The sequence below is a fragment of the Lissotriton vulgaris genome, chromosome 7 (genome assembly GCF_964263255.1).
Source record: "Lissotriton vulgaris chromosome 7, aLisVul1.2, whole genome shotgun sequence".
Classification (NCBI taxonomy): domain Eukaryota; kingdom Metazoa; phylum Chordata; class Amphibia; order Caudata; family Salamandridae; genus Lissotriton; species Lissotriton vulgaris.
Window position 1 is genome coordinate 113,618,062 of NC_141695.1, and position 26,808 is coordinate 113,644,869.

The 26,808-nt window shown below is 44.9% G+C and overlaps 1 protein-coding gene across 1 annotated transcript; it reads right to left on the reverse strand.

The window, feature by feature from the left end:
- Window positions 1-19,010: 19,010 nt before the first annotated feature.
- LOC147700945 (uncharacterized) lies at window positions 19,011-23,344 on the reverse strand. The gene is made up of 2 exons (XM_086929281.1): window positions 22,105-23,344; window positions 19,011-19,027 (listed from the first exon to the last, which is right to left on the reverse strand). The coding sequence occupies exons 1-2, from the start codon at window positions 23,342-23,344 to the stop codon at window positions 19,011-19,013; spliced, it is 1,257 nt and encodes a 418-aa protein (XP_086785407.1).
- Between the last annotated feature and the right edge of the window lie 3,464 nt (window positions 23,345-26,808).

Genomic DNA, 26,808 nt, shown 5'->3' on the forward strand with positions numbered 1-26,808 from the left:
CTCCCCCCTTTTTATTACGGTCTGGCTTTACCAGGGCAGGCTTTAGCGCTGGTGGTGCCTGGTGCGACAATGTTTGTTGGCGCCCCACAATGACTCCCTCCTCCACGGATTCCCTCACCACCACCCTTTAACAAGGCCCACAAAGTCTACATAACCACTCTCTCTCATGCCTTTCTTTTGTTTTATAGTGGCACTCATACCATTGTAAGGCATCAGAGCACTTTATACCACTTACGCATTACACAGACACAGTGAATCATAAGTGTGTAAATCAGTGTATAGGACATGTTACATCAGGCAGAGGACTGCAAAGTGTAGGGGTCACAAGTCATCCTTACTGGTAGACAGTAGAGTTTGAGTGCTTGGTCTGGAGAAGCACAAACTCAACATTTTAAATGTAACCTCATGGTTAAAAAATTGATTTCTGTCCAAGTGAGGATAATGACAAACTGGGGGGAGGGGGGACATAATGTTCGTATCTATGCCTTGCAGTTTGCATGCAGCCCTTTGATGATGGTTAATCGTTCAATGGTCTATATTAGGATTTAAACATATAAACTGCAAGTAACAAAAGGGGCTCACTGACAGGAGCAGTAACACACAGAACTATTTACAATGTATGCACTTTGTGATCTGCAGGGTATCTTGACAATTTGTTAATTACCTGAAAATTGGTGGCGAGCAAAGCAAAACCAAAGGGGATGATGGACGGAGTATTGAGCAAAGCATGCACTCACTCCCAGTCAAATGATCTGGGTTTAATCCATCATCATTCTTTAGCTCACTCCACCACCCCAGTTCAGACATGGCCATGTGCAAATCAGTCTGACCCTGTGCCTCATGGGAACAGTCCAGCCCGAACTGCCAAGCCATGTCATCCCTGGACCGGAAACAAGCATCCTGGGACTGGTTTCTAGCTAATCAGCCGTCATTAGCCAGGCTAGCTTGAATCCAGTGGCAAAGCGAGTAAGGGAGCCACGTCTGGGCATACCCTACCAATTTAGGGCGAACAAAGCAAAACCAAAGGGGATGATAGACAGAGTGTTGAGCAATGCAAGCACTCACCCCCAGTCAAATGATCTGGGTTTAATCCATCATAATTTTTTAGCTCACTCCACCACCTCAGTTCAGACATGGCCATATGCAAATCAGTCTGACCCTGTGCTTCATGGGAACAGTCCAGCATGAACTGCCAAGCCATGTCCTCCCTGGACCGGAAACAAGCATCTTGGGACTGGTTTCTGGCTAATCAGCCATCAGCAGTCAGGCTAGCTTGAAAACAGTGACAAAGTGAGCAAGGGACCCACGTCTGGGCATACCCTGCCAACTTAGGGCGAACAAAGCAAAACAAAAGGGGATGGTGGACGGAGTGTTGAGCAATGCAATCACTCACCCCCAGTCAAATGATCTAGGTTTAATCCATCATCATACTTTAGGTCACTCCACCACCCCAGTGGCATACCCTGCCAACTTAGGGCGAATAAAGCAAAACCAAAAGGGATGATGGACGGAGTGTTGAGCAATGCAAGCACTCACCCCCAGTCAAATGATCTCGGTTTAATCCATCATCATTCTTTAGCTCACTACGCCACCCCAGTTCAGACATGGCCATATGCAAATCAGTCTGACCCTGTGCCTCATGGGAACAGTCCAGCCCGAACTGGTCTTCCCTGGACCGGAAACAAGCATCCTGGGACTGGTTTCTGGCTAATCAGCCATCATCAGCCAGGCTAGCTTGAATCCAGTGGCAAAGTGAGCAAGGGACCCACTTCTGGGCATACCCTGCTAACTTCGGGCGAACAAAGCAAAACCAAAGGGGATGATGGACGGAGTGTTGAGCAATGCAAGCACTCACCACCAGTCAAATGGTCTGGGTTTAATCCATCATCATTCTTTAGCTTACTCCGCCACCCCAGTTCAGACATGGCCATATGCAAATCAGTCTGACCCTGTGCCTCATGGGAACAGTCCAGCCCGAACTGCCAAGTCATGTCTTCCCTGGACCGGAAATGACATAGGTTTGAGCTATTGGCAACGGCAGAGGACGACTGAAACAACAAGCGAGCGCCGCGCTATGCTTAAAAAATTAATAGTAACAACAAAAGACTTATCCTCGCGTTCTGTTTTTAATGTAAACGAGAACGGCCCCCATCAGTTGGTGGTCTAGATGGTGTCTGATGAGTACACAAATACAACACTAAAAGCACGCACCGAAGGGGGTACTACTATGGAAGATGAGTGATAGAAGAGAAAGTGAGGAATACAGGACAAACAATATCTTAACGAAACATGATGCTCTCCTCTGCAGAATGTGGCGAGCCCCCCCTCCCACATCCCCCCCCCCCATAGCTACTCATACCCTTGGGTAGAAAGGGGGACTGTGAGGGCTGTGGGCCCCATATGACCTGCGTTAGGCCCCCCAGAAGAAAAAGACTAACATTGATGTAGACAAGAACAGATGCTGCAACATGTTAAAACAACACAGTGGTACCATTTAAGTGTTAACAAAATATACAAATTTCATAGTGCCATACACAACAGATTTGTTTGTTTTTCGGCAAGACAAACATTAAAATGTCTAGTATTTTGGTTTACAAATTGAGTCACCCAACAAGGAGGGGAGCGAAGACAACGGAAGTGGTGAAACAGGAAGATCAATGGAAAGGGATATAGGAGCGGTACAGCTGAAAAAGAAAGAGAAGGTGACAGAACATGCACAGTAAAGGACTGCAAAATGGAGGACTAGAGTAAGGACATTAAGGTTGAAACAAACAATGAGCTAGATTTCGGGACAGAAGAAGCTGAGAGGGGAGAGAAAAAAATACGAGTGGCAGGGATGCACCTGGATATAAGGTTTCTCAGTTATTCGGGTCCAGAGTTGTTAATAGCTTTATGAGCTATGCAGAGAGTTTTTAACTTTACTCTAGCCTCAATAGGCAGCCAGTGGAGCTGCCTAACTGTTTCTATAGCGGAGATGCAGTAGGAGATCTTCAACAGAAGCCTAGCAGCCACATTCGTTACCACTTGCAGCCTCCTAGTGACGTACTTAGGTGAACCTAAATAGAGGGAATTTCCATAGTCCAAACGCGAGATGAGGAGGGATTGTATTACCATTTTCATCATGTGCTCCGGGATTATATCAATGATTTTCCTTAACATCTTAAGCAGGGAAAAACATAACTCTGAGAGTTACTGGATTGACAGTCCATTGTCAGAGAGTCCTCCAGCCAAACCCCAAGTTCCTATGGCAGATTTGGCAATGGGAGGATCCCCCATCCATTTGGGCCAGTGTATAAGAGGTGAGTGGATGCCCGGATCTCCGAGCAACATGAGCTCCATTTTCACCCCATTCAGCTTCAGGTAGCTGTTGGAAATCTAACTCACCACTCTCTCCAGACAAATAGGTAGTTGGCTATTTCATTAGAAAATGACACTACTAGCTTGGTGTCATCGGCGTATGACACTACCAATATCCCAAATTCCTGTACCATCTCAGCCAACTGACAGACATAGACATTAAGCAAAGTCAGACTGGGGGACGAACCCTGCAGGACGCCACAAGTGGTGGGGTGATGGTGGACTTAAGAGAGACTAAGACTGAGCTGACCCAATTACATTTAAGGGTGAGAGCTTTCATCTCCGTAAGAAAAGTTTCTTGCAAAGGAACCAAATTTGGATTATAGGAAGCTAAATGAGACAACATTCTCTGCCTCTTAATAGGATTAATAAAACCTTTTACATTCCATTTGATGAATTAGAATGAAAAACATCAACAAAACCTAGAAAACTACACAACCATCAGAAATAAAACGGAGAAAAGAATCAAAGAAAAAAAGAAGGTATAGAAGAGAATATATACTAGAATATGCAACATAAGCAGAAAAAGGGGGGAAATAGGGTAAGAAAAGAAAAAAGGGGCAAAAGACACAGCAAGAAAGGACAATACATGTCAAACTGATGACTGTAATACATTCAGTTCAAGGGAAAAAGAAGAAAACAGATAAGGAGTGGCGAGAAACAGATGAAGATGGCACACAAACAGGGAAGGAAGTATCACATCGGGATGCCAAGCATGACAAATAGGGAAACAGGCGACAAGGAATCTAAATAATCTGCCAAGGGATCAACGAAGAAAGATAACATCAATCAAGTAAAAGAACAAGCATCAAAGTACAACTAGGCAGTAAAGGAAACTTGCACAAAAGTGAAGGTAAAGAAGAAGGACCAGGATTCTCCATTGATGTTGTAGAATGAGAGTGAATTATTTTCCTAAGGCCCGCAGGATCCACAAATGGAGAGGTGTTATTCTGAAAGGTCACCTTCAAAAATCATGAATGAAATAGTCTATATTGTGCACCCAAGGCCAGTAGTGCAGGCAAGTCTTTCTGCCGCTTAGCCGTCACTGTGGAAACATCTAAATGAATAATTTTGCACCAGACCAAACAAGATGGTTTTTAATCTTGGCAGCATTTAACACTTGCAGAAGGTCAGTGACTTGCAAAAAGAGAAAAATCACTCCATGAGGTTTAGATGTTTAGATGGAGCCGATATTGGAGACAGGCGAGGACCTAACCTATGGGTTCGCTGGATATTTAAATTGGATGATGCAGGAAGATCCAGAAGCTTTGGATAAAAGGAAGAAAAAAAAGCAGATGGATCATTTTCCTAAAGACCCTCCGGAAGACCATAAAGATGGAGGTTATTGCATCTGTTCCTGTTTTCAAGATCTTCAACTCATTTTTTAGGCAGTACAATATTTTTCTCCAAAGTCGCAATTTTTACAGATGTATTCTGGATGTCAATAATGTGCTGCTCCACCAAGAAAAGAGGGGATTCCATAAATGACCACCTATTGTCTAAAACATGTAAGCGAGCGTTAAAGCACATATCTCCTCTAGAACAGTGTCTAATGATACAGGAGAAAGAGATTTAGAAGGAGAAGGAGGGTGTTGTTTGAGACGTTTATTAGCGGTAGATATTACATGTGTCTTGGAAGATGACAAGCACAGATCTGCAGACTGAGAGGCAGTGGGCTGAGCCATGACATCAGGAGAATGCAAACCATCCATTGAGGGCACAGTAGAGGAAGATTCAGAGATAGGCAGATTGGCAGTACGGTTTTTATTTGAGTACAATAAACTCTTACTTCTGCCCATTAGTGAGTTGAAAAACAAGCCACAGTTAGGTAGCCACAAGCAAATGTGCAAAGCCTAACTTAACTCACCATTCCTGTTGAAGAAAAACAGCCAGCCAACACAATGACAAAAGAGTAGGATAGTTCTGGAATACCAAAAATGCCCAGAGAGGAGGATAGAGAAAATGTCCAATAATGTAGAAAAAGTCAATACCTGAGTCAAAGCCAAGTGCTGAGGATACTTCAGCGCATGAGGAAAAACAAAACGGTGGCCTGAGTGTAGGAACGTAACCCAAGCGACGAAAAGCAAGCAGAAGACACAAGAACCAGAATCAAAAAGCTGACATTGTCTGCAGGAGGTGTTCTGGTGCAATTACCTGCCCATTTTCACTGTGTCCGGATCGCAGGGACCGCTTAACATCCAGTGGCTGTTCCGGCGGGATCCGGAGACTTCCGAAAACTACATTAGTCATTTCACATATTCCTTAGGATTGTTAATACATTTTGATTTTGTTAACATAGAGAGCATTCTCATCTTTCAAAGCAGAGAGATGAAGGGCCTCACTCACAAAGGTAACACTTTTGTGTAGGTTTATGATTGTTTCTGATTCACAAAGGGATTTACGAGTAGAGGGAGGGAAGGGGGCCTGCAGAGCACTTTTTCAGGGCTGGATTCGGTTCCCAGTCCGGCCTTGACCAGAAGATGGGGTGGAGGTGCGGTGTTGGTGCATGAGCTGTATACCGGTCTAAGCATAGTTTAAGGGGACTGTTATGTGCAGGGAGGGCACAGAGATGCACATTCAGAGCTCGGGGCTAATCCCTTATTTCTCAGCACCCTCGAGCACAGCCCTTACCTATGGGGAGGGCAGCTGCCAGCAGCAGCAGCGCCCCTAGAAGGGGGTGCGCTAGGGACATGCTCAGCACGGGTCTCGACGCTGTTCAGCTCCTATTCGCTCCGTTTAGGATTTTGACTGGATTTGACACAGATAAATGAGTAGGGTCCCAGGAACAACTTGAGAGAACAGTACGACCCTCGGAACAGCAGGAACAAGAACAGCCCGTTAGGAGAAGTGGAGCGCCCCCACTTCACCCCCTTGGAGCCATCGGAGGAGCGAAGGAGAAAGCTGGAGGTCGGGAGAGCCAGGCTTGCTCACTTCAGACAGTGGAAAAAAAAGTGACGGCTCGCATCCACAGAAAACAAGTATTGGAAATGCAATGGTCTCGGCATTATTAAAATTAGAGCTATTGGCATTGCTTATGACATTATTTTTATTTATGTTTTGGTTTTTTAAAACATAAATAAATGGCATTGTCAGTTTCAGTTTCATAGGTCTTTATTCCGATTTTTGCATCATAAAAGACAATTTACATGAGAAAAATAAAACCAGGTCATTTATACATTTAAGAACAACATATTTCATACAGATTTCTACATATTAAGACAAGAATTAAACCATTATTTTAAAGACCTATTTTAATAATAATTCATTTTTTTTTTAAATCTATGCGCTTGAAGGTGTCTAGCCCTAATAACCCAGGCCCATCCTAGGTATTTAGCAATGCCGCCACACTCCCACCACCATTCAGCTTACAGCAAATGGGCCTGATCCATTTGTTCCTAGGAGCTTTATAGGCCGGACAGGCAAAGACAAAATGACCCACACTCTCCTTTTGGTCATTACACCAAGGACAGTACTCTGTGGAAGAGCCGTTCCAGTTCTTGGTAAAAGACCTCACTGGTAAAGACCCCACTCTGAACTGATGGTATAAGTTTTTTGTCCAGACTCCTGGTAATAACATTCCAATCGTTTTCAAATAGGGGATCCAATTTGTGCATCAAAAATTGACCTGTTAGGGAGTTAGCATCAGACAGTGCAACAAAATGTGATCTAACAGAAGCCCAGAACAAAATTTTAAATTATTTTTTAGAGGGAAACACCGTAGATCCCGGGTTAGCCCACAATTGACTTAGTCCCATACTTTCTAGGATTGCTTTCACCTCCCGGAGCCAAGGGTTATTGCCAGAGCCCATAATTAATCTCACTTCACTCAATTTGTTTGCGAAGAGAATTAGGTCCGGTGACGTCCAAATACGTCTCCACAGGGCTACAAGCCGGAACCGTGCCATCTCATTAATTGGCTTGCAACCCATATCTAACAGGAGAGGTTTAATTGGTGAGGATTGGGGTAAGCCCACCAATTTACGCAAACATTTATTTTGAGCCCTTACCAGAGGGGTTAAGTCCATATGACCCCATAAATCAGCCCCATACAAAATTTCAGAGCTGATTTTTGCTTCATAAATCTTTAATGCGGGCAAGACCCTTTTAGTCATGGACATTCTTTGCTCCTGGATTAAACAACCCGTTAAGCGTGCAGATTTTAGGTGGAGAGCGTCGACCTGTTGATTCCAATGTAAGCGATAGTCTAAGGTCACTTTGAGGTATGTCATAACATCTACTTGTTCAAGGGCGACTCCGTTCATGCTAACATGACATTTTATAGAACGATTTTTTGTTAAAACCATAGATTTAGTTTTACTCACATTTATTTGCAGATCGTTTAATTTACAAAAATCCTCAAATCTATTAATCGCCTTTTGGAGACCACTACGTGTCTTAGAGAGGATTAAAGTATCATCTGCAAAGATGAGCATTGGGAACTGAGTCCCACCTAAAATGGGTGCGTCAGTTGGGGTATCTGTAAAAAATTTCACCACCTGGTTGATGAATAATAAAAAAAGAGTTGGTGCCAAAATGCACCCTTGATGTACACCCCTCGTGATGGGAAAACTGTCCGTTACCTGGCCCTGTCTCCCCCACCTTACCCTCGCAAAGTTGTCCTCATGCAATCTTGCCAGGATATCGAGAAGTTCGGACGGCAGTCCTAATTTGTCCAAAACAACCCACAATTTCGCTCTGGGCACAAGATCAAAGGCGGACTTAAGGTCCACAAAGGCGGCGTAGATAGTCCCTCCGCCCAACAGCACCACCTTCCAATAAATCAGGACAAATTGGAATACCTGATCGATGGTACTGGTGCCTGACCTAAATCCAGCTTGTAAGGGGGAGAGAATACTCTCCGTCTCCATCCACCCTTGAACCCTGGCAAGGACCATCCTAGCGATGATTTTCTGCATGGAGTCTATGAGGCTTATGGGGCGGTAGTTACTGGGACCCGAACGGTCCCCCTTTTTAAAAATGGGAAGGATTTCCGCTCCTTTCCAAGATTCTGGAATCCTTGCCCCCTGGGCAATAGCTTTAGCGACCTGAGTGATATAGGGGACCCAAAGTTGAGAGTCAGATTTAAATAAGTCAGCCGGAATGCAATCCATGCCGGGAGCTTTCCCTGCTTGAACCAACCGGAGTGCAGACTCAGTGTCATCCTTTGTGAACACCAAAGGAGAACAAATAGATGGATACAATGAGACCTGTTCCACCGGGGCTTCACAAACATTTGATTCCAGATCTTTAAACTGAGACGAAAAAAAGGCCACCCATGCTTCCGCCGACACATAATTAACTGGGGACTGTGTATCAGGATGTCTACCCCACTTGACTACTTCCCAGAACTTAATCTGGTTGGAGGAAAGGCTAGCCTCATATAAATCGGACCAATAGCACTCATCCCACTCTTTTTTAGCATCCCATAGTACCTTTTTGTACAATTGTCGAGCCTTTTTGATATCATCAGAGACCCGTGATTTAATGGCTTTTTTAAGCCTGCTAAATGCCTCCCTGCATTTTTTGTTATACCAATTCTTCTTTGCAGGACAAAGTGTTTTCTCTTTCCGATTCTTTGATGGTAAGGTAAGGAGTGCTTCAGTTTAATAAAACACTGCTCGTGTAAGTCTCCGATCAGGGGTGCGTTTTCCCTGGTGGGAATGCCAATAGCTTAATCGCTCGCAAATGTGAGACCTGTTGCATTTGCACCCACACAGAGCCACACACACAAAGCCACCCACACACACATTCAGAGCCACCCTCACAGAGCCACCCACACAGAGTCATTTACATAGAGCCACCCACACACGCACAAAGCCACCCACACAGAGCCACCTACACACACACACAGAGCCACCCACACAGAACCATCTACACACACACACACAGAGCCACCTACACACAGACAGAGCCACCCACACATAGAGCCACCTACAAAAAAAGCTACCCACACAGAGCCACACACACACAGACAGAGCCACACACACACACGGACAGAGACACACACACAGACAGAGCCACACACACAGACAGACAGAGCCACACACACACAGAGACAGAGCCTGACAGACAGAGCCACACACACAGACATAGACCCAGCACACACAGAACCACACACACAGACAGAGCCCAACACACACAGAGCCACACACACACACACAGCCCCCCCCCCACACACACAGCCACACACACACACAGCCCCACACACACACACATCCCCCCCACACACACAGCCCAACACACACACATAGAGAGCCACACACACAGAGCCACACGCACAGAGAGCTCTCTGCCCAGTAACGCCCCAGAGAACACGATGACAAGCAGGGAACAGAGGCAAGCAAAAAATGGGTATTTGAGGCGAGATTGAGTGTACCTTTGCAGAGAGGGTGTATTCCCATGGATCAAGAGTGATATTGGAAGTGTAGGTATGCACCGACGTGAAGACAGAACATGATACACATTGATTGAACTGTGATGCAGGCTTTTCTATCGGGTCCGATCATGGCTGGGAAGGTCTGAGGTGTGGTTACTGATTGCAGCAAATTAAACGCAGATGCCTCCTGTAAAAATATCCTAGTATGGGTTTATTTCACACTGCTCGCACACAGTGTGTACAACACTGTTGCTTTCTCTGGCCCCTACTCATCTTGCCTCGCCTCCTCTCAAATACAGGGCAAACTCGCACTTGCATCCCACTCCAGCCCCCTGCTCATCATCCCTCTACACAGTTCATCTATTTCTCCTGTTCTAGGCTGTACGGTTGCCCTCTCTCTCTCTGTATGTCACCAGTATACTATTTCCTGTCCTTGGCTTTTGTATTACGAATATTGTTCCCTGGTGCCTTGGTTCGGTTGGTTCATTTGAAACAAACCAAGACTACAACTCCCAGAAGGCATCAAGTTGTCAAATGAACAGGCCTAACCGGAAACATGGTTAAATCACGATGACTTGGAGTGAGGCAGCAACACTGCTATCAGCCCTTCATCCTCTCATTAACCACACGCCCCGTTCGTATGCCCTAGCACCCCCATCAGACCACTCTTAAGAGGGCAATAGATATAAGTGTATAATATAATCTATGATATAAAAACTAGGGTTTGAGTAGTGGATGTAGATCTACAGATTTTTGATGATCTAGTCCAAATCTTGTCCCAGAAAACAATGCTCCAAGCACATCCCAAATCAGCCTCCCAAGCAAGTTCTAATTTAGTTTTGAAGCGTTCAGGATTTGGAGCGGACTTATACTTATAAATCAAAGCAGGTTTTGGAAAGAGAGTAACTATCTTAAGAAGGGAATCCTTCAAAGGGATATGGAGAAATGCCCGGTGTGAATAGAACACATCCATAATTAACTCCATAAGAATTGATTCTTTATACCAAAAGGAACAAGGACAACAAAAAGTAGCCTGAAATTAGGCGAAAGAACAATGAGTCATACCATCAAACAAATCCTGAACCCAAATTTTGCCTCCATGTCTCCATGCCTTCCAATAAAGCGATCTATTATTAAGAGTGACACGTTGATTGTACCATAAGGGAGATTTGAGAAACTCATCTCTAGAAAGAACTCGGGTGGCAGTGGGGACCCATCAAAGCAGGTATGCTTAAATAGCGGGAGAGAGGTAACAGTAGTCTTTCACTGCAAAAGTTGTACATGTGTACAGTGCTCAATAAAACACCATGAGAGTAAAAAGGGGGAGGAATCATAAAGGAACCTTTTTGAAGCCTGCTAAAGACAAAAAGCTTTATGGTAAAGTCGAAAGTCAGGAAAGTGCACACCTCCATTGAATTTAGATTTCCTAAGATGTGCTAAGGGGAGTCTAGGTTTTTTATGTTCCAAAGAAATTTAAAAAGTAACATATCTATATTTTTAAAATAAATGGCTCGAATATGAAGTGGAATCATAGACAAAATATATAACCAAATGGGAATAATCATAATTTTAATAAGTCAAGACATCCTCACCATGAGAGAAATAACTGATTCCAAGAAGTAAGAAGTATTTCCCCTCTATTGAATCCTTCCTTCATATTGATTATAATTGTATCTAAAATAGAGTTAGTAAACTATATGCCTAGATATCCTGAAACTAAAGAGAAGGCAGAAATGTCCTACAGTAACCTCCTTTTCGGTGAATTAGGCAACAAGGTCCAGAGCACACAATATGTATCTATACTTTAGTTTGTCTTAGGCTAGTGTTAGTAGGGATAGACCGGACAAAGTGTATGATTTTCAAGGTTTTATTCACCAACAGTGTCCCCACCTGGGAATCACTGCAAATATCAATCAAGCCGACACGTGTTTCGTCACAACATGTGGCTGTGACTCTTCAGGGCTGATTTAAATAATCAAATGACGGGTTCGGTGAACCGGTGATAATTCCAACCCAGTCCTAATCGGGTGGTTTTGAAATTTTGAGAGGACGGCACCAGTCGGGTTGCCGTTGCCGAGCTGAGGTTGGGGAATTTTGTTCAATCTACAAAATTCTGGGGAGCGGAGGCCGTGTGGAGCCTGAGTACTGGCGTCGATGTCAGTCCTCTCAAAATTTAAAAACCACCCGATTAGGACCGGGTTGGAATTATCACCGGTGTGCTCTGGACCTTGTTGCCTAATTCACCGAAAAGAAGGTCTCTGATCTTTTTTCCACTACAGAGGTTAAGGTTTGTCCTCTGACCAAGAAGCACCTACCAGAATATACTTGTAACAAATCTATCAACCACTATCCTACCGTAACAAGTTGCGCGCCAATTTTCTGAACACTCAAAAACCGACTCACAGACTTGTCCTACAGTGACGGTGGGACAGAAACATCTGGATTGGAAATAAAGAGCAGAATATAATTAATAATTAATATAAGGGGACAACTTTAGATGGCAATCACCATATTGAAAGCCAGAAATTGCTTTGTTATTTTGGATACAAGACAAAACCGGTTCAAGGGCTAGAATAAATAAAAAAGGTGATAAAGGGCAACCCTGACAAACTCCCTGTTGTAATGGATAATACTGAGAAGTATGTCCATTAATGAAAACTGAAGTACAAGAGGTTGTATAAAGTAGAGAAACAAGAGAAATAAAAGAATGTCCAAAAACATACGTAATAATATACAAGAAGCATTGTCAATAGATGATTTATAAAATTCGAACTTAGCATGAACAAGCTCCTGTAGAGTAGCATCAGAAGAAGTAGTATAAAATTGGTGTTCTAGTCGTTTGCTAAGAACTTTGTGCTTGTTAAGGAAATGTTTCTATTTTTTGGAAACATAGTCAATAATAAAGCCACATGCTGCAGCTTTCAAAGCGTCCCACAATAATTGGGGAGAGGTATCCTGTGTTGTATTTAATAAAAATAATTCACTAGCAAAGGAAGTGAATGAAGAGTAAAAAAGCATGATCCTGCAAAAGAGAATTATTAAATCGCCATCTATTCGAACTGGGAAGTGAAGGGAGCAAATCAAAATCAGTAACAACCGGGGCATGATCAGAAATAGCAATAGGTTCAAGTGAAGAAGAAATAAGGTTTTGAAACAAAGACTTAGAATGAAAAATATACTTCGATCGAGTAAAGAAACCATGGGGAGGGTTTGGGGGGGTGAAAAAAGGAAAATTCAGTTACAGGCGCCAAGCATCCACAAGGTGAGTTTGTGAGATTGTGGTATGGAACTGTTAATAGGATTTATTAGAAACAGAGCGAACATTAGATTTCCAATCTAGAAATGGATCAGGAATCTGGTCGCAATCACCACCTAATATAAAAAATTCATCCTTATAATTAATGCATTTTTTTAAATTAGTCCAGAATGAGTAGTCAGATTGAGTCGGGCCATAAACATTAAAGACAGCTTGAGAAATATCATCAATAAGTAACTTAACCAACAACCATCTACCCTCAGAATCTATTTCTTGAGATAAAATAGAATATTTAAACTTTTTATGGCATACAGTAATTACCCCATTTTTCTTCTATTTCTATTTATTTCTATTTAATGAATTTGTAAAGCACATGGCTGCCGAGGGCTTTCCAGCGCTAGCAGGAATACTGACAGTGACAAGCTGAGTCAACACATAATTAGTGAGGCAAAAGACAGATTTTCAGATTTTTCCTTAAGACCAATTCATTATGAGCTATGCAGAGAGTGTTTAACTTTACTTTAGCCTCAATAGGCAGCCAGTGGAGCTGCTTAAGTTCTTCTTTAGCAGAGATGCAGTAGGAGATCTTCAACAGAAGCCTAGCAGCCACATTCTGTACCACTTGCAGCCTCCTAGAGACCTACTTAGGTGAACGAAAATAGAGGGAATTTCCAAAGTCCAAATGCGAGATAAGGAGGGATTGCATTACCATTTCCCTCAGGTGCTCCGGGATTATATCAATGATTTTCTTGAACATCTTAAGCAGGGAAAAACATAACTCTGAGAGTTTCCTGGATTGACAGTCCAGTGTCAGCGAGTCCTCCAGCTAAATCCCCAAGTTCCTATGGCGGATTTGGGAATGGGAGGATCTCCCATCCATTTGGGCCAGTGTATCAGAGGTGAGTGGATGCCCGGATCTCCGAGCAACATGGGCTCCATTTTCCCCCCATTCAGCTTCAGGTAGCTGTTGGACATCCAACTCACCACTCTCTCCAGACAAATAGGTAGTTGGTTATTTCTGACTTCAGGGCCATTAGAAAAAGACACCACTAGCTTGGTGTTATCGGCATATGACACTACCGATATTCCAAATTCCTGTACCACCTCAGCCAACTGACAGACATAGACATTAAGCAAAGTTGGACAGAGGGATGAACCCTGCGGGACGCCACAAGTGGTAGGATAATGGTGGATGTAAGAGAGACTAAGACTGAGCTGACCCAATCTCGTTTATGTTTGAGAGCTTTCGTCTCCGTAAGAAGTGTTTCTTGCAAAGGAACCAAATTTGGATTATAGGAAGCTAAATTAGACTAAATTCTCTGCCTCTTAATAGGATTAATAAAACCTTTTACATTCCATTAGATGAATTTGAATGGAAAACATCAACAAAACATAGAAACTACACGACCATCAGAAATAAAAACTAAGAAAAGAATCGAAGAAAAAAAGAAAGTATAGAAGAGAATATGTACCAGAATATACAAAATAAGCAGAAAAAGGGGGGGAAATAGGGTATGAAAAGAAAAAAGGGGCAAAAGACACACCAAGAAAGGACAGAACATGTAAATGTACATGTATTTATATAGCGCAAATTACCCACATCGCAGGCATCTAAGCGCTTGCTTAGGGAACCCGTCCTGGTATTCCCCTGTGAGATGACCCCGGCAGGGTATCCACAAGGTGAAAGCCAGGCATCCCGCCGCGAGGGGCCGTTGTGGAGATTAAGCAAGCTATTGCCCAGACTCGCAGAGTGTAAACCCCCTTGAGTCGAGTAGGCACCGGAGCGAGAATTATCGAGTCCGTGGAATTATTGAGCCCAAGCCCCGTCGAGGCGGGGAATTGAACCCTGGTCCAGGGCCGATCTCAGCTTCCGGGTCTGCCGCCTCTAACCCCTGAGCCACACTTCTCCTTCTCATGTCAAACTGATGACTGTAATACATTCAGTTCAAGGGAAAAAGAAGAAAACAGATAAGGAGTGGCAACAAACAGAGGAAGATGGCACACAAACAGGGAAGGAATTATCACATCGGGATGCCAAGCATGACGAATAGGGAAACAGGCAACAAGGAACCTAAATAATCTGCCAAGGGACTAACGAAGAAAGATAACATCAATCAAGTTAAAGAACAAGCATCAAAGTACAACCAGTAAAGGAAACTTGCACAAAAGTGAAGGTAAAGAAGAAGGACCAGGAATCTCCATCGGTGTTGTAGAATGAGAGTGAATTATTTTCCTAAGGCCTGCAGGATCCTCAAATGGAGAGGTTTTATTCTGAAAGGTCACCTTAAAAAAGCATGGATGAAATAGTCTATATAAAGGACACAAGGCCAGTAGTGCAGGCATTAGTTCAAGAAAGTCTTTCTGCCGCTTAGCCGTCGCTGTGGAAACATCTTGGTAAATGAATCATTTTGCACCAGACCAAACAAGATGCTTTGTAATCTTACCTGCATTTGACACTTGCAGAAGGTCAGTGAATGGAAAAAAGAGAAGAATCTCCATGAGGTTTAGATGGAGTCGATATTGGAGACAGGCGAGGACCTAACCTATGGGTTCGCTGGATATTTAAATTGGATGATGCAGGAAGATCCAGAAGCTTTGGATAAAAGGAGGAGAAAAACAAATGGATAATTTTCCTAAAGACCCTCCGGAAGACCATAAAGATAGAGGTTATTGCATCTGTTCCTGTTTTCCAGATCTTCAGTTCATTTTTTATGCAGTACAATATTTTTCTCCAAAGTCTCAATTTTTACAGATGTATTCTGGATGTCAATAACGAGCTGCTCCACCAAGAAAAGACGGGATTCTATAAATGACCACCTCTTGTCTAAAACTTGTAAGCAAGTGTTAAAGCACATATCTCCTCTAGAACAGTGTCTAATGATACAGGAGAAAGAGATTAAGAAGGAGAAGGAGGGTCCTGTTTGAAACGTTTATTAGCGGTAGATGTTGCATGTGTCTTGGAAGATGACACGGACAGAGCTGCAGACTGAGAGGCAGTTGGCTGAGCCATGACATCAGGAGAATGCGAACCATCCATTGAGGGCACAGTAGAGGAGGATTCAGAGATAGGCAGATTGGCAGTAAGTTTTTCTTTTAAGTACAATACACTCTTACTTCTGCCCGTGAGTGAGTTGAAATACAAGCCACAGTTAGGTAGCCACAAGCAAATGTGCAAAGCCTTCCTTAACTCTCCATTCCTGATGAAGAAAAACAGCCAGCCAACACAATGACAAAAGAGTAGGATAGTTCTGGAATACCAAAAATGCCCAGAGAGGAGGATAGAGAAAATGTCCAATAATGTAGAAAAAGTCAATATCTCAGGCAAAGCCAAGTGCTGAGGATACTTCAGTGCATGAGGAAAAACAAAACAGGTGCCGGAGTGTGGGAACAGAGCCCAAGCGATGAAAAGCAAGCAGAAGACACAAGAACCAGAATCAAAAAACTGACATTGTCTGCAGGAGGTGTTCCGGTGCAATTGCCTGCCCATTTTCACTGTGTGGCCGGATCGCAGGGACCGCTTACCATCCAGTGGCTGTCCAGCGGGATACGGAGACTTCCAAGAACTACATTAATCATTTCACATATTCCTTAGGATTGTTAATACATTTTGATTTTGTTAAAATAGAGGGTATTCTCATTTTTCGAAGAAGAGAGAGGAAGGGCCTCACTCACAAAGGTAACACTTTTGTGTAGGTTTATGAATCCTGTGGAGAAGTGTGGCTCAATGCTTACAGCGGCAGACCTTGATGCAGAACGCTGGCCAGGGACCAGGGTACGATTCCCGCCTTGGCGGTTTTCGGGCTTAAATTCCTCTGACCGGATATTCTCGCCTCAGTGCCGATTCTAAGCATGGGTCCCAAGCTGCAACTCTGGGCAATAGCTTGCTTAGTCTCCACAAAGGCCCCCTGATACACAAGGGATGCCTGGTTTCACCATGGGATGCCCAGGTGTGGACACCCCACAAGGAAAAGCCAGGAGGGGTTCCCTTGTGGTAGGAGTACAAGCGCCGGGATGCCTCCGGGTCACTGTTCGCGCTATACAAATATGCCACATTTACATTTACACATTTACATTGTTTCCTATTCACAAAGGGGTTTACGAGTAGAATATTTACACCTGCAGAGTCTTGCACATAAAAATATATGTTGTCTTTTAATGTGTAGAGACTCCCTTTTTGATTAGCAAACAGTTGTAAACTTACATAAAAGTGTAAGTTTACCTGTGTAAATCAGGGCCAAAGTTTTTATTTAATCTCATGAGTTTTCATGTTTTCACAAAACCGAAAATGAGCAACATGTTTAAAAATCTGTTTTAATTCATTTATTTGAATTTAATCAGGAGAGTTGCCATTGCACCGTTGAGTTGATTTGTTTTAAATGTTCTAGATCATGAGTGGCACTGGGAGCTTCAGAATATAAACAGAGCTCATCAAGGCATTGTTTCCTTCTTTTCGTGGTATTGTCTTTGCCACCACTAATGCCAAGTGTCACAAGGAAAGTGCCATTGTTTTCAAGGAGTCCAAAGGACTTCCATGAGGTTAAAGGATTTTTTATGACCACAAGTTGGGATAGAAGCAGAATGGGGTGTGTCAAGTGTCACCCAGTTCACATGAAACATACAAGGGATGCAGTGGAAATGGGAATACAGTTTATGGGATCTGCACATGGAAAACATGATGAACTTTAAAAAATAAAGAGAAAAATGTTTTTGAGCTCATGAAAATTCAATTGCAATTATCTACATATGCTTTTCAGAATAACTGATTCAGCTTTAGGCTTTTAAATATAATGGGGTTCCTCTTTTTCCAGCCAAGATCTTTACAGAGAACCCAACTCAAACTCATGATATTGCTGACCTACCTCAAGTTCAACAGTTCAAAAACATTTTGTGTCTCATTGAAGGCAACATACAGTAACGAGTGCCAGAGTGTCTCTCTACAATCAACCTCCACTGCTTTGTCCCACAAATATGTAATAACACAACATCCCTAGGGTTCTTCATTGACACCAATCTCCGCTACAAAATCCACAGTGTAGTCAAGAAATCAAAAAAAGCATGACATCAATTCTACCTTTTCAGCAAAGTGAAGGCTTTTCTTCTTCCGTTCGATTTCAGAATGGCCTTCAAAGCTCTGGCCGGTAACTTCTTGAGCTACTTCCGTCAATCCACACTCTCTCCTGATGTCCCATAATGAGCATCCTCCAAAGGGTGATACATCTTATCAAAGGGTTAAAGAGGTTTGGTATTCTACCTCTACCCTGGGAGAACCTCGCTGAATGACTCTACCTTTTCACATCAGCTTCAGATTCTGTTGTCTCATCTGCAGGGTGGTAAACTCGAGCACTGCACCAGGCAAGTAAGATCAAGGGGGCATATTATCAAGGGGGTTTATCTCCGCTTTTTTGGCTTTAAAAGCCAAGAAAGCGGAGATAAAATTATCTCCCTATTACCTAGCTGTCGCTAACACCAGTTAGCGACAGCTAGTAGGAGATAGCGACCATCTTGGGCCCCACTTTGCATGTCAGTGATATTTATCACTAATGACATGCAAAGTGGGCGTGCCAAGATGTTAGCGACTGAAAACAGTCGCTAACATCGCTATCTCCTATTACCAACTTTTGGAGATATTCGTGACAAGAATTTTCAATTCTATTAAGGACACGGAGGCGAGGATTATGCTTTCTCGATTTCTTTACTACCAACAGCAGCCAATAGGAACATAGTAAAGAAAACAGTAAACTACAACTCCCATGAGCCCTTAGGCAACCATAGAGACTACATGCTATATAAGTCACCATAGAGGACAACACTTCCTCTTTCTTTGTCCAGGAACTATAAACAGTCAAAGTCATTGAAGAAAGTACCGCCGACCATCCTGAAGGAAAGTCCGAAGGCAGAACCGCAAAGAAGTCCAACAGGAAAACAGGCAACCATCCAAAAGCGCAGAAGGTGCATCAAGAAACACAGCAAATCCAGGCTCCAAGGCGCGGAAAACAGTGCAGGAGAGACCAAGATGAAGGATCACTTCTGGTCCGAACCTGAAAGAAAAACAGAGCCGTAACACATATCCCCAAAACCTTGGAAGGTAGCATCACATAGGGTGGGGAAAAAATCAATGCAAGAAACAATGCAGATCATAGTAAAGCAAAAATGCAACATAAACAATGCAGTAGAATACAAATGGGTGGGATAATCCTCGCCTCCGTGTCCTTAATAGAATTGAAAATTCTTGTCACGAATGTTTGCAAATTTTTAATTCTATGGCAGGACAGGAGGCTCAGATTATGCTTGTTCAAAGCTGGTCCACCACAACAGAGGCAATATCAACAATGGGTTTGAAATAAAATGTCTTAAACACAGTATCAGAAGACCAATCAGCTGTCTTCACAATGTCTTGTAAACTTACACCAACATGAAAAGCTTTAGAGGCCATAGCACCCCTCGCGGAATGAGCGCCAAAAATGGAGACATCAATTCCTGCCTCAGACATAAGCCAGCGCACCCAACGAGCCAGAGTAGCTGGCGCCACAGGCTTAAAAGGCTTTTGCAAAGCAATCAACAACTGTCCAGCCATATCTTGACGAAAAGGAGCAGTACTCACCTCATAATCTTTTATGCAGCGAACCACACACAATTGCGGATTGTGAGGAAACGCCGGGTAAGTGACAGTAGACAGATTAGTCTTGGTACGCCTGGAAACCGTAAAAGTAACGCCTTCTGGGGAAAAAGAACGACCCGCGAGATCCAACGCGCCGACATCCGAAACACGCTTACAAGATACTAAGCATAAAAGCATTGTCAATTTCGCCGACAACTTCTTACGAGACAGAGAAGCGTTGGGAGGCCAAGCTTCCAGAAAACGTAACACAATGGAGACATCCCATAGAGCGACATATTTCGGACATGGTGGTTTAGCCATCCGAACACCACGCAGCAATGTAAAGATGAGAGGATGTTCCCCAACAGGCTTCCCGTCGACCAAATCATGGCCAGCAGAGAGAGCGGAGCGAAAAGAATTGACAGTCCTGTAAGCAGAACCAGCAGAAGCGATGGAAGCAAGAAAATTAACCACTAGAGAGACATCTGCTGAAGCGGGATCCAAATTCCGTTCAGAACACCAATCACACCACCGACGCCAAGCGGACGCATAACACTTGCGCGTGTTGGGGGCCCAAGCTTCATTGATAAATCTCTCAGCGTCTCCAGATAAGCCAGGGACTTTCCAGCGTTCCCCGAAAGACGCCACGCCACCAGACGGAGCTGGCATGACAGAATTAGAGGGTGTGGATGGAGCAGAGGATCCAACAGCAAGTTCCACTTCGTTGGAAGCAGGAATGGAGTCGAGCAACTAATTTCCAGAAGGTCCGGAAACCACGCTTGAGCTCTCCAAAGAGGAGTGATCAGAATGATCTCCGATAGAAACTGTTTCGTTCTGGCCAAGACCCGCGGAATCATCGCGAACGGGGAAAAAGCATAGGAAAGCTGAGGAGGCCAAGTCTGCAGAAAGGCATCCGTGGCCAGAGCCTCCGGATCCGGACGCCAGCTGTAAAACCTGGGCAGGTGAGTATTGAGGCGAAGAGATCGATCCAAGGGCGACCCCAAAGGCGAGACAGGGATCGAAAGACCCGAGGATGAAGGCGCCAGTCGCTGAAGTCCAGCAGATGGCGAGAATTCCAGTCGGCCATTTGATTCTGGCGACCTGGGAGATACTCTGCAATAAGAGTGATCTTCCTCTGAAGGCAGAAATGCCAGAAATCCTTCGCAATCTCCGCTAACAATTTTGACCGAGTCCCCCCCAGTTTGTTCACATATCGCACCGCTGAGATGTTGTCCATGCGGAGCAAAATGCAACAGCTGGTGGCCTGCGGAGCAAGGCTGCGAATCGCAAAGGATCCCGCCAGAAGTTCCAGGCAGTTGATGTGAAGGGCTAATTCGTCTTGAGACCAACGGCCGCCCGTCGTCAAGTCCCCGCAACGGGCTCCCCATCCCCACAGACTCGCATCCGATTCCAAAACCAAGTCCGGAGTTGAGCCGAACAGGGCTTTCCCGTTCCAGGCTTCCATGTGATGGAGCCACCACATCATTTCTGATTTCGCATCCTGGGACAGAGGAACAAGGTCAGAATACCGAAGACCCTTCTGCAAGTGTCGGATTTTGAGACGTTGCAGAGCCCGATAATGCAGGGGACCCGGAAAGATCGCCTGAATGGAAGAGGCCAATAGCCCGACAACCCGAGCGATCGACCGCAACGATACGTTCGGTGCAGACAACAGTGACTTCAACTCCCTCTTGATAGACCTGACTTTCTGGGCAGGTGAAAGAAGTTGGCAAGAGACTGAGTCCACAAGGAAACCCAGAAACTCTATTGATTGAGTGGGTTGCAAATGAGACTTCTGCGGATTCACTAGAAATCCGAGAGACTGAAGTAGATCGATTGTCCAAGATAAATGGGAACGTAGTTGCAGCGGGCACTGAGCCATCAAAAGAATGTCGTCCAGATAAACTATCAGTTGCACCCCCCGTGCACGCAGTGATTCCATGACTGGTCGCAGGAGCTTCATGAAGCACCATGGGGCGGACGAGAGACCGAACGGGAGAACCGTGTACTCGAACCATTCCCCCGACCATTGGAACTGCAGAAAACGGCGATGAGGCGGAAAGATGGGAATGGACAAGTAAGCGTCCTTCAAATCCAGGCGAACCATCCAGTCGCCCTTGCGAAGAAGATCCCTGAGAAGATGGATGCCCTCCATCTTGAAGTGGCGATAGACCACCCCGTTGTTGAACTCCTTGAGGTTGAGTACAAGACGAGACCCTCCCCCTTTCTTCTCCACCAGAAACACATTGCTGACGAACCCCTGTGGATGTAGGGTCATTCGCACAATGGCCCCTTTGAGAAGAAGAGAATCGATCTCCTTGGATATCACCTCTCGATCTCGTTGGAAAAAACAAGGGGAGAAGGGACGGGACCCTGAAGGGGCGGGTGGTAGAACTCGATGTGGTACCCCTGAACTGTTTGCAATATCCAAGCATCGTTGGAGATCGAGTGCCAATTCTTTAGAAAACACTGAACCCTGCCCCCCAAAACAACACTGTCGTAAGGAATCAAGCTCACCTGTAGCGGAGTAATCTTGTCGTCCTCCTTGGCTTCCACCATAGCCTCCCTTGTTGCCTTGTCCTCGACCTTTACGGGAGGGGTAGAAGGTCGTCTTAGACACGGAATAGGACTGTTGTTGCTGCTGACGCTGTCCGCCTCCACCCTGGTGGGACTGTTGGCCACGTTGTTGACCAGAACCTCGGCCGAACGAACGTCCCCCAGATCGTCCGGCCTTGGCAAAAACCGGGCGGAACGCCCTGCGCAAGGAAGATTGTGCCTTGTCGAGGCCACTAAAGATCGCCACAAATTTTGTCAGCTCTTTCAAAAACGGCTGACCAAATAGTAGACCTTGAGCCAGAGCACCGGACTCAGACGTAGCAAGCTCAGACAAGCGTGGATCCATTTTCAGCAAGATGGAACGCCTACGTTCCGTTGAAAGGGCACAGTTTGCGTTCCCCAGAAGACAGATAGCCCGTTGGGCCCAACCAATAAGTACATCGGGGTCGATGCCAGACGCCTCCCCTTGGGCTTGATACCCCAGATCCAGGATTTTCGTCAGGGGACCAAGAAGATCCAGCAACTTGTCCTGGCACAGGCGCCAGGAACGGTCAATCCCTTTTTTCGGATCTTTATTAAATTTTTTAAGGTAGGTCAAAATCGTGGGGTCGACCTCCGGGGTTTCAGCTAATTTATCTGCCAACTCCGGACGAGGGCACTCGGAGCGTAACCGAGAACGCACCTCCCGATCGAAAGAGTCACGGATATGGGCCTGGATATAATCCGCGACCTCTGGAGCAGGGCACCAAACTTTGGAATTAGGGTGTATGATATCTGTAGGCTCAAAGGTCAAGACCGGTGGATGGGAAGAGGCGTCAACAAAATGTTCTTTTCGGGATTTCTTAGCAGGAGGGGGACCAGAGGGACTTGAAGATGACGATGAAGAGGTATCCTCCGTGTCAGGAGGTTGAGAATGACAAACTGTAGCAGGGGCAGACAAAGACTTGGCCAATCTTACAAAGTCCGACCTGTGAGGATTACTGGGCGACTTAGAGGAATGTTTGGAAGCAGAGGATGGAATCCAACCCTGTTGTGGGGCATAGTCGGTCAAATGACGCTTCAGCGGCCCAATCGCTCGGACCAGCGCAGTATTGACTGAATGTTGAACGCCCTGGTCAAGGGCATCGACCAAATCGTACTCAAACGATTCCTCCGGCTCCTCCTCATAATAATACTCCTCAGCGTCGACATATTCTGCCATGGTTTCGAAAAAACAATGCACACCACTGATGAAAAACAGGTAAAAAATATAGAAAGATATAGATATATATCTATATGCCCACAGAAGACCAAAAAGGCAAAGGTCAGGTCACAACCAAGCGACCCTGTCAGGGGGGGTGACAGCCCCACGCAAGCTAGAGAGGTAGAGCAAGAACTCGACCAAAACAACTAGAATAGAATGTGGAGGGACCAGCTTGCGTATGAAAGACACCCTAGGCACCGCCTCTATAGATTATACAGCCCAAAACCTTCCGTGAGGTAGAGGGCATCAGAAGGAGCTCTCCGGCAGATAAGTGGGCAGAGGCAATTGAAGAAAACACACGGAGCGTCAATAGTCGCCAGCGCGCATGCGCGGTGGCGTGCCTGCAACCCGGAAGAGGAGCGACACGCGCGCGCGAGTCCCCGAGCTCCGGTCCCACTCCACAAAACACAGACACGGGCACAAGGCGCCCGCAAGTCCAGAGAGGCGAACACGCGCTCTCTAAGAAGCACAACACAACGTCCTGAAAGCACTGAAAAACGCCAGCGGCAGCACTACTACGCACACGCAAAGCGGCTGCAATGAAGGCATAAAGCAAAAAGCGGCGTACAGCAACTGTAACAGGACAGCAAGGTAACAGGCAATTTACATGCAATTAATACAATAAACGTAGAAAAGCACTTAACTGGCTGCGAAGCAGCAAAGAAAGAGGAAGTGTTGTCCTCTATGGTGACTTATATAGCATGTAGTCTCTATGGTTGCCTAAGGGCTCATGGGAGTTGTAGTTTACTGTTTTCTTTACTATGTTCCTATTGGCTGCTGTTGGTAGTAAAGAAATCGAGAAAGCATAATCTGAGCCTCCTGTCCTGCCATAAAATTATCGCTATTGCTTGGTAATATGCCCCAAGGTCTTTTGTGGAACAAATACCAACTGCAGCAGCAAGATCAGCCTGGAGACCAGCATATGCCAGTAAGACCTCCTGAATATAACTCTGATGCAGATCTGACAAGGGCCTTCCTTGTTTACTCCAGAAAAGTCCTGAATCCCAACCAGTTTCTAATTTAAAAACTATCTTCCTTGTTCTCTCCAGAAAGGACATGGGTTACACACTGATGCAGATTTAGCAAGGGCCTTCCTGATGCACTCCAGAAAAAACACAGATTACACCCTAATGCAGATCTAGCAAGTGACTTCCTGGTGCACTTCAAAAAGGACATGAACTGCACCCTGATCAATATGTAGCAAGGACCTTCCTTGTGCACTCCAAAAGGGACCTGAACCTCACCCTGCTGGAGATCTAGCAAGGGCCTTCCTTGTGCACTCCAGAAAGGAAACAGGTTAGACCCCGATGCAGATCTAGCAAGTGACTTCCTGGTGCACTCCAGAAATGACATGAACTGCACCCTGATGGATATATAGCAAGGGCCTTCATTGTTCTCTTCAGAAAGGACATGGGTTTCACCCTGACGCAGATCTAGCAAGGGGCTTCCCAGTACACTCCAGAAAAAAAACATGGGTGACACCCTGGTGCATATCTAGCAAGGGCCTTCCTTGTGACTCCAGAAAGGACCTGAAATGCACCCTGATGGAGATCTAGCAGGAGCCTTCCTGGTGCACTCAAGAAAGCACATGAACTGCATCCTTATGATATATAGCAAGGGTCTTCCTGGTGCACTCCAGAAAGGACATTAATTGCACCCCAAAGGAGATCTAGCAAGGGCCTTCCTTGTGCACACCAGAAAGGACATGGGTTACACCCTGAGGCAGATCTAGCAAGGGCCTTCCTTGTGCACTCCAGAAAGGACCTGAATTCCACCCTGATACAGATCTAACAAGGGCATTCTTTTGTTCACTCCAGAAAGGAATTTAATTCAGCCGTGATGCAGATCTAACAAGGGCCTTCCCAGTGCACTCCAGAAAGGACCTGAATACTCACCTCTTGAAACAAATTTGGACTTTGAATAATTTTCCAATGATTGTACCAACCTCCTTGCCCCTCTGTCCCTTTCTGTTCCCTCTGTAATCTCTTACTTGCTCTCTTTATACCACTTCCACTGGACTGAGTCCGCTATTCTTTACCCTTCTACTGCTCTCTTTTGTTTTGGAGCAACATTCACCAATATTTGCCTCTTCAAGTATAACAGATGCTTAGATGCAAGAAAAAGTTTATGTAATAAAATAGACCTGGCAAGATGTAAGGATGTTTTACATGGTACAATTAAAGGGATACAATAAAAATGGTAAAGGGAGGGGTGATTGGGAGTCTCGTTATTAAGAGTCTTAGACGTGACAGAGGGAGGGAGAGCAGGGAAAGGACTAGCACAATAAAGAGAAGCGCAGGGATACTGACAGGGGGACGAGGTGAAGCTTTGAGAGGGAGAAGCAGCTGGACCCAAAAAGATTTTAGGCTTCCTTTGATGGCTTCAAATGACACAAGAGCTCTGATTGAAGGTGGTAGGGAGTCCCAGACCTTAGGGACACCTACTGAGAAAGACTGCATAAATCCCATCTCTCACTCAGAGTTAATGGAACGCCCCAATTGATTACAATAGGAACAGTGGGTCCCAAAAACCTGAGTGCTTCCCTAGGTTGCAGCCCTCAGATAATTCATGCCACAGCTCTGCTGTATGTAAGTGCCACTATTACTCAATATACTCAGGATGGAAGGCTGAGCTGGCCTTGCTGGGATTTGAACTGGTGACCTGACAATACAATAGATTTCAGTGGAGAGCATTAACCCACTGAGCCATCTGGTTGGCATGTGATACAACATATTCTATAAAATTTGTTAGTGACTTAGATCTCGAGTTTAAGGTTTAACGGGCTCTTGGGGTCATCACTGCTGCTCTTGAGTTCATTCATTTTAACTGGTCGACCTCTAGCTATCAAAGAGGTACCTGGGATGAGTGTTAAGTTATAGGGGCATACTTACAATAAAATGTTAGAGTGCAGACATTTTCAAAACGCAGGGATGCGCAGTATTAACAAGGATGCTGTTCACCCCCGTGTTTCATGGCGCTGGCGCAGGGTGCCAGCGCCAGCGCAGGCACCCTGCCACCATGTGGCAAGAGTGCCTGTGCTGCAGGAATGATTGTTTATGTGCAGGAAGATCACCTTCCTGCACATAAACAATCAATAATTGCAATTTGGGCCTTCCATGTGTGCTGCAGAATGCAGCACATATGAAAATCACAAAAAACTAGGAGAAATTAATCATTTCTCCTACTATTGCCATTCTTACGCCTGGTATTCTATGGCGTTAGATTTTGTCGCTGACTCAGCCTTGTGAATCTGGGACAGTGCCAAAAATCAATGGTTGGTGCAGTCGAATGCCCACTGCAACACCCATTGGACGCACATTTGCCACAGAGGACTGTGGCGGAAAGGGGCTTATTTACAAGATAGTGTTAAGCCACGGACAGTGGATTAGCTCCACCTTGTAAATATGGATAATGGTGTTGCG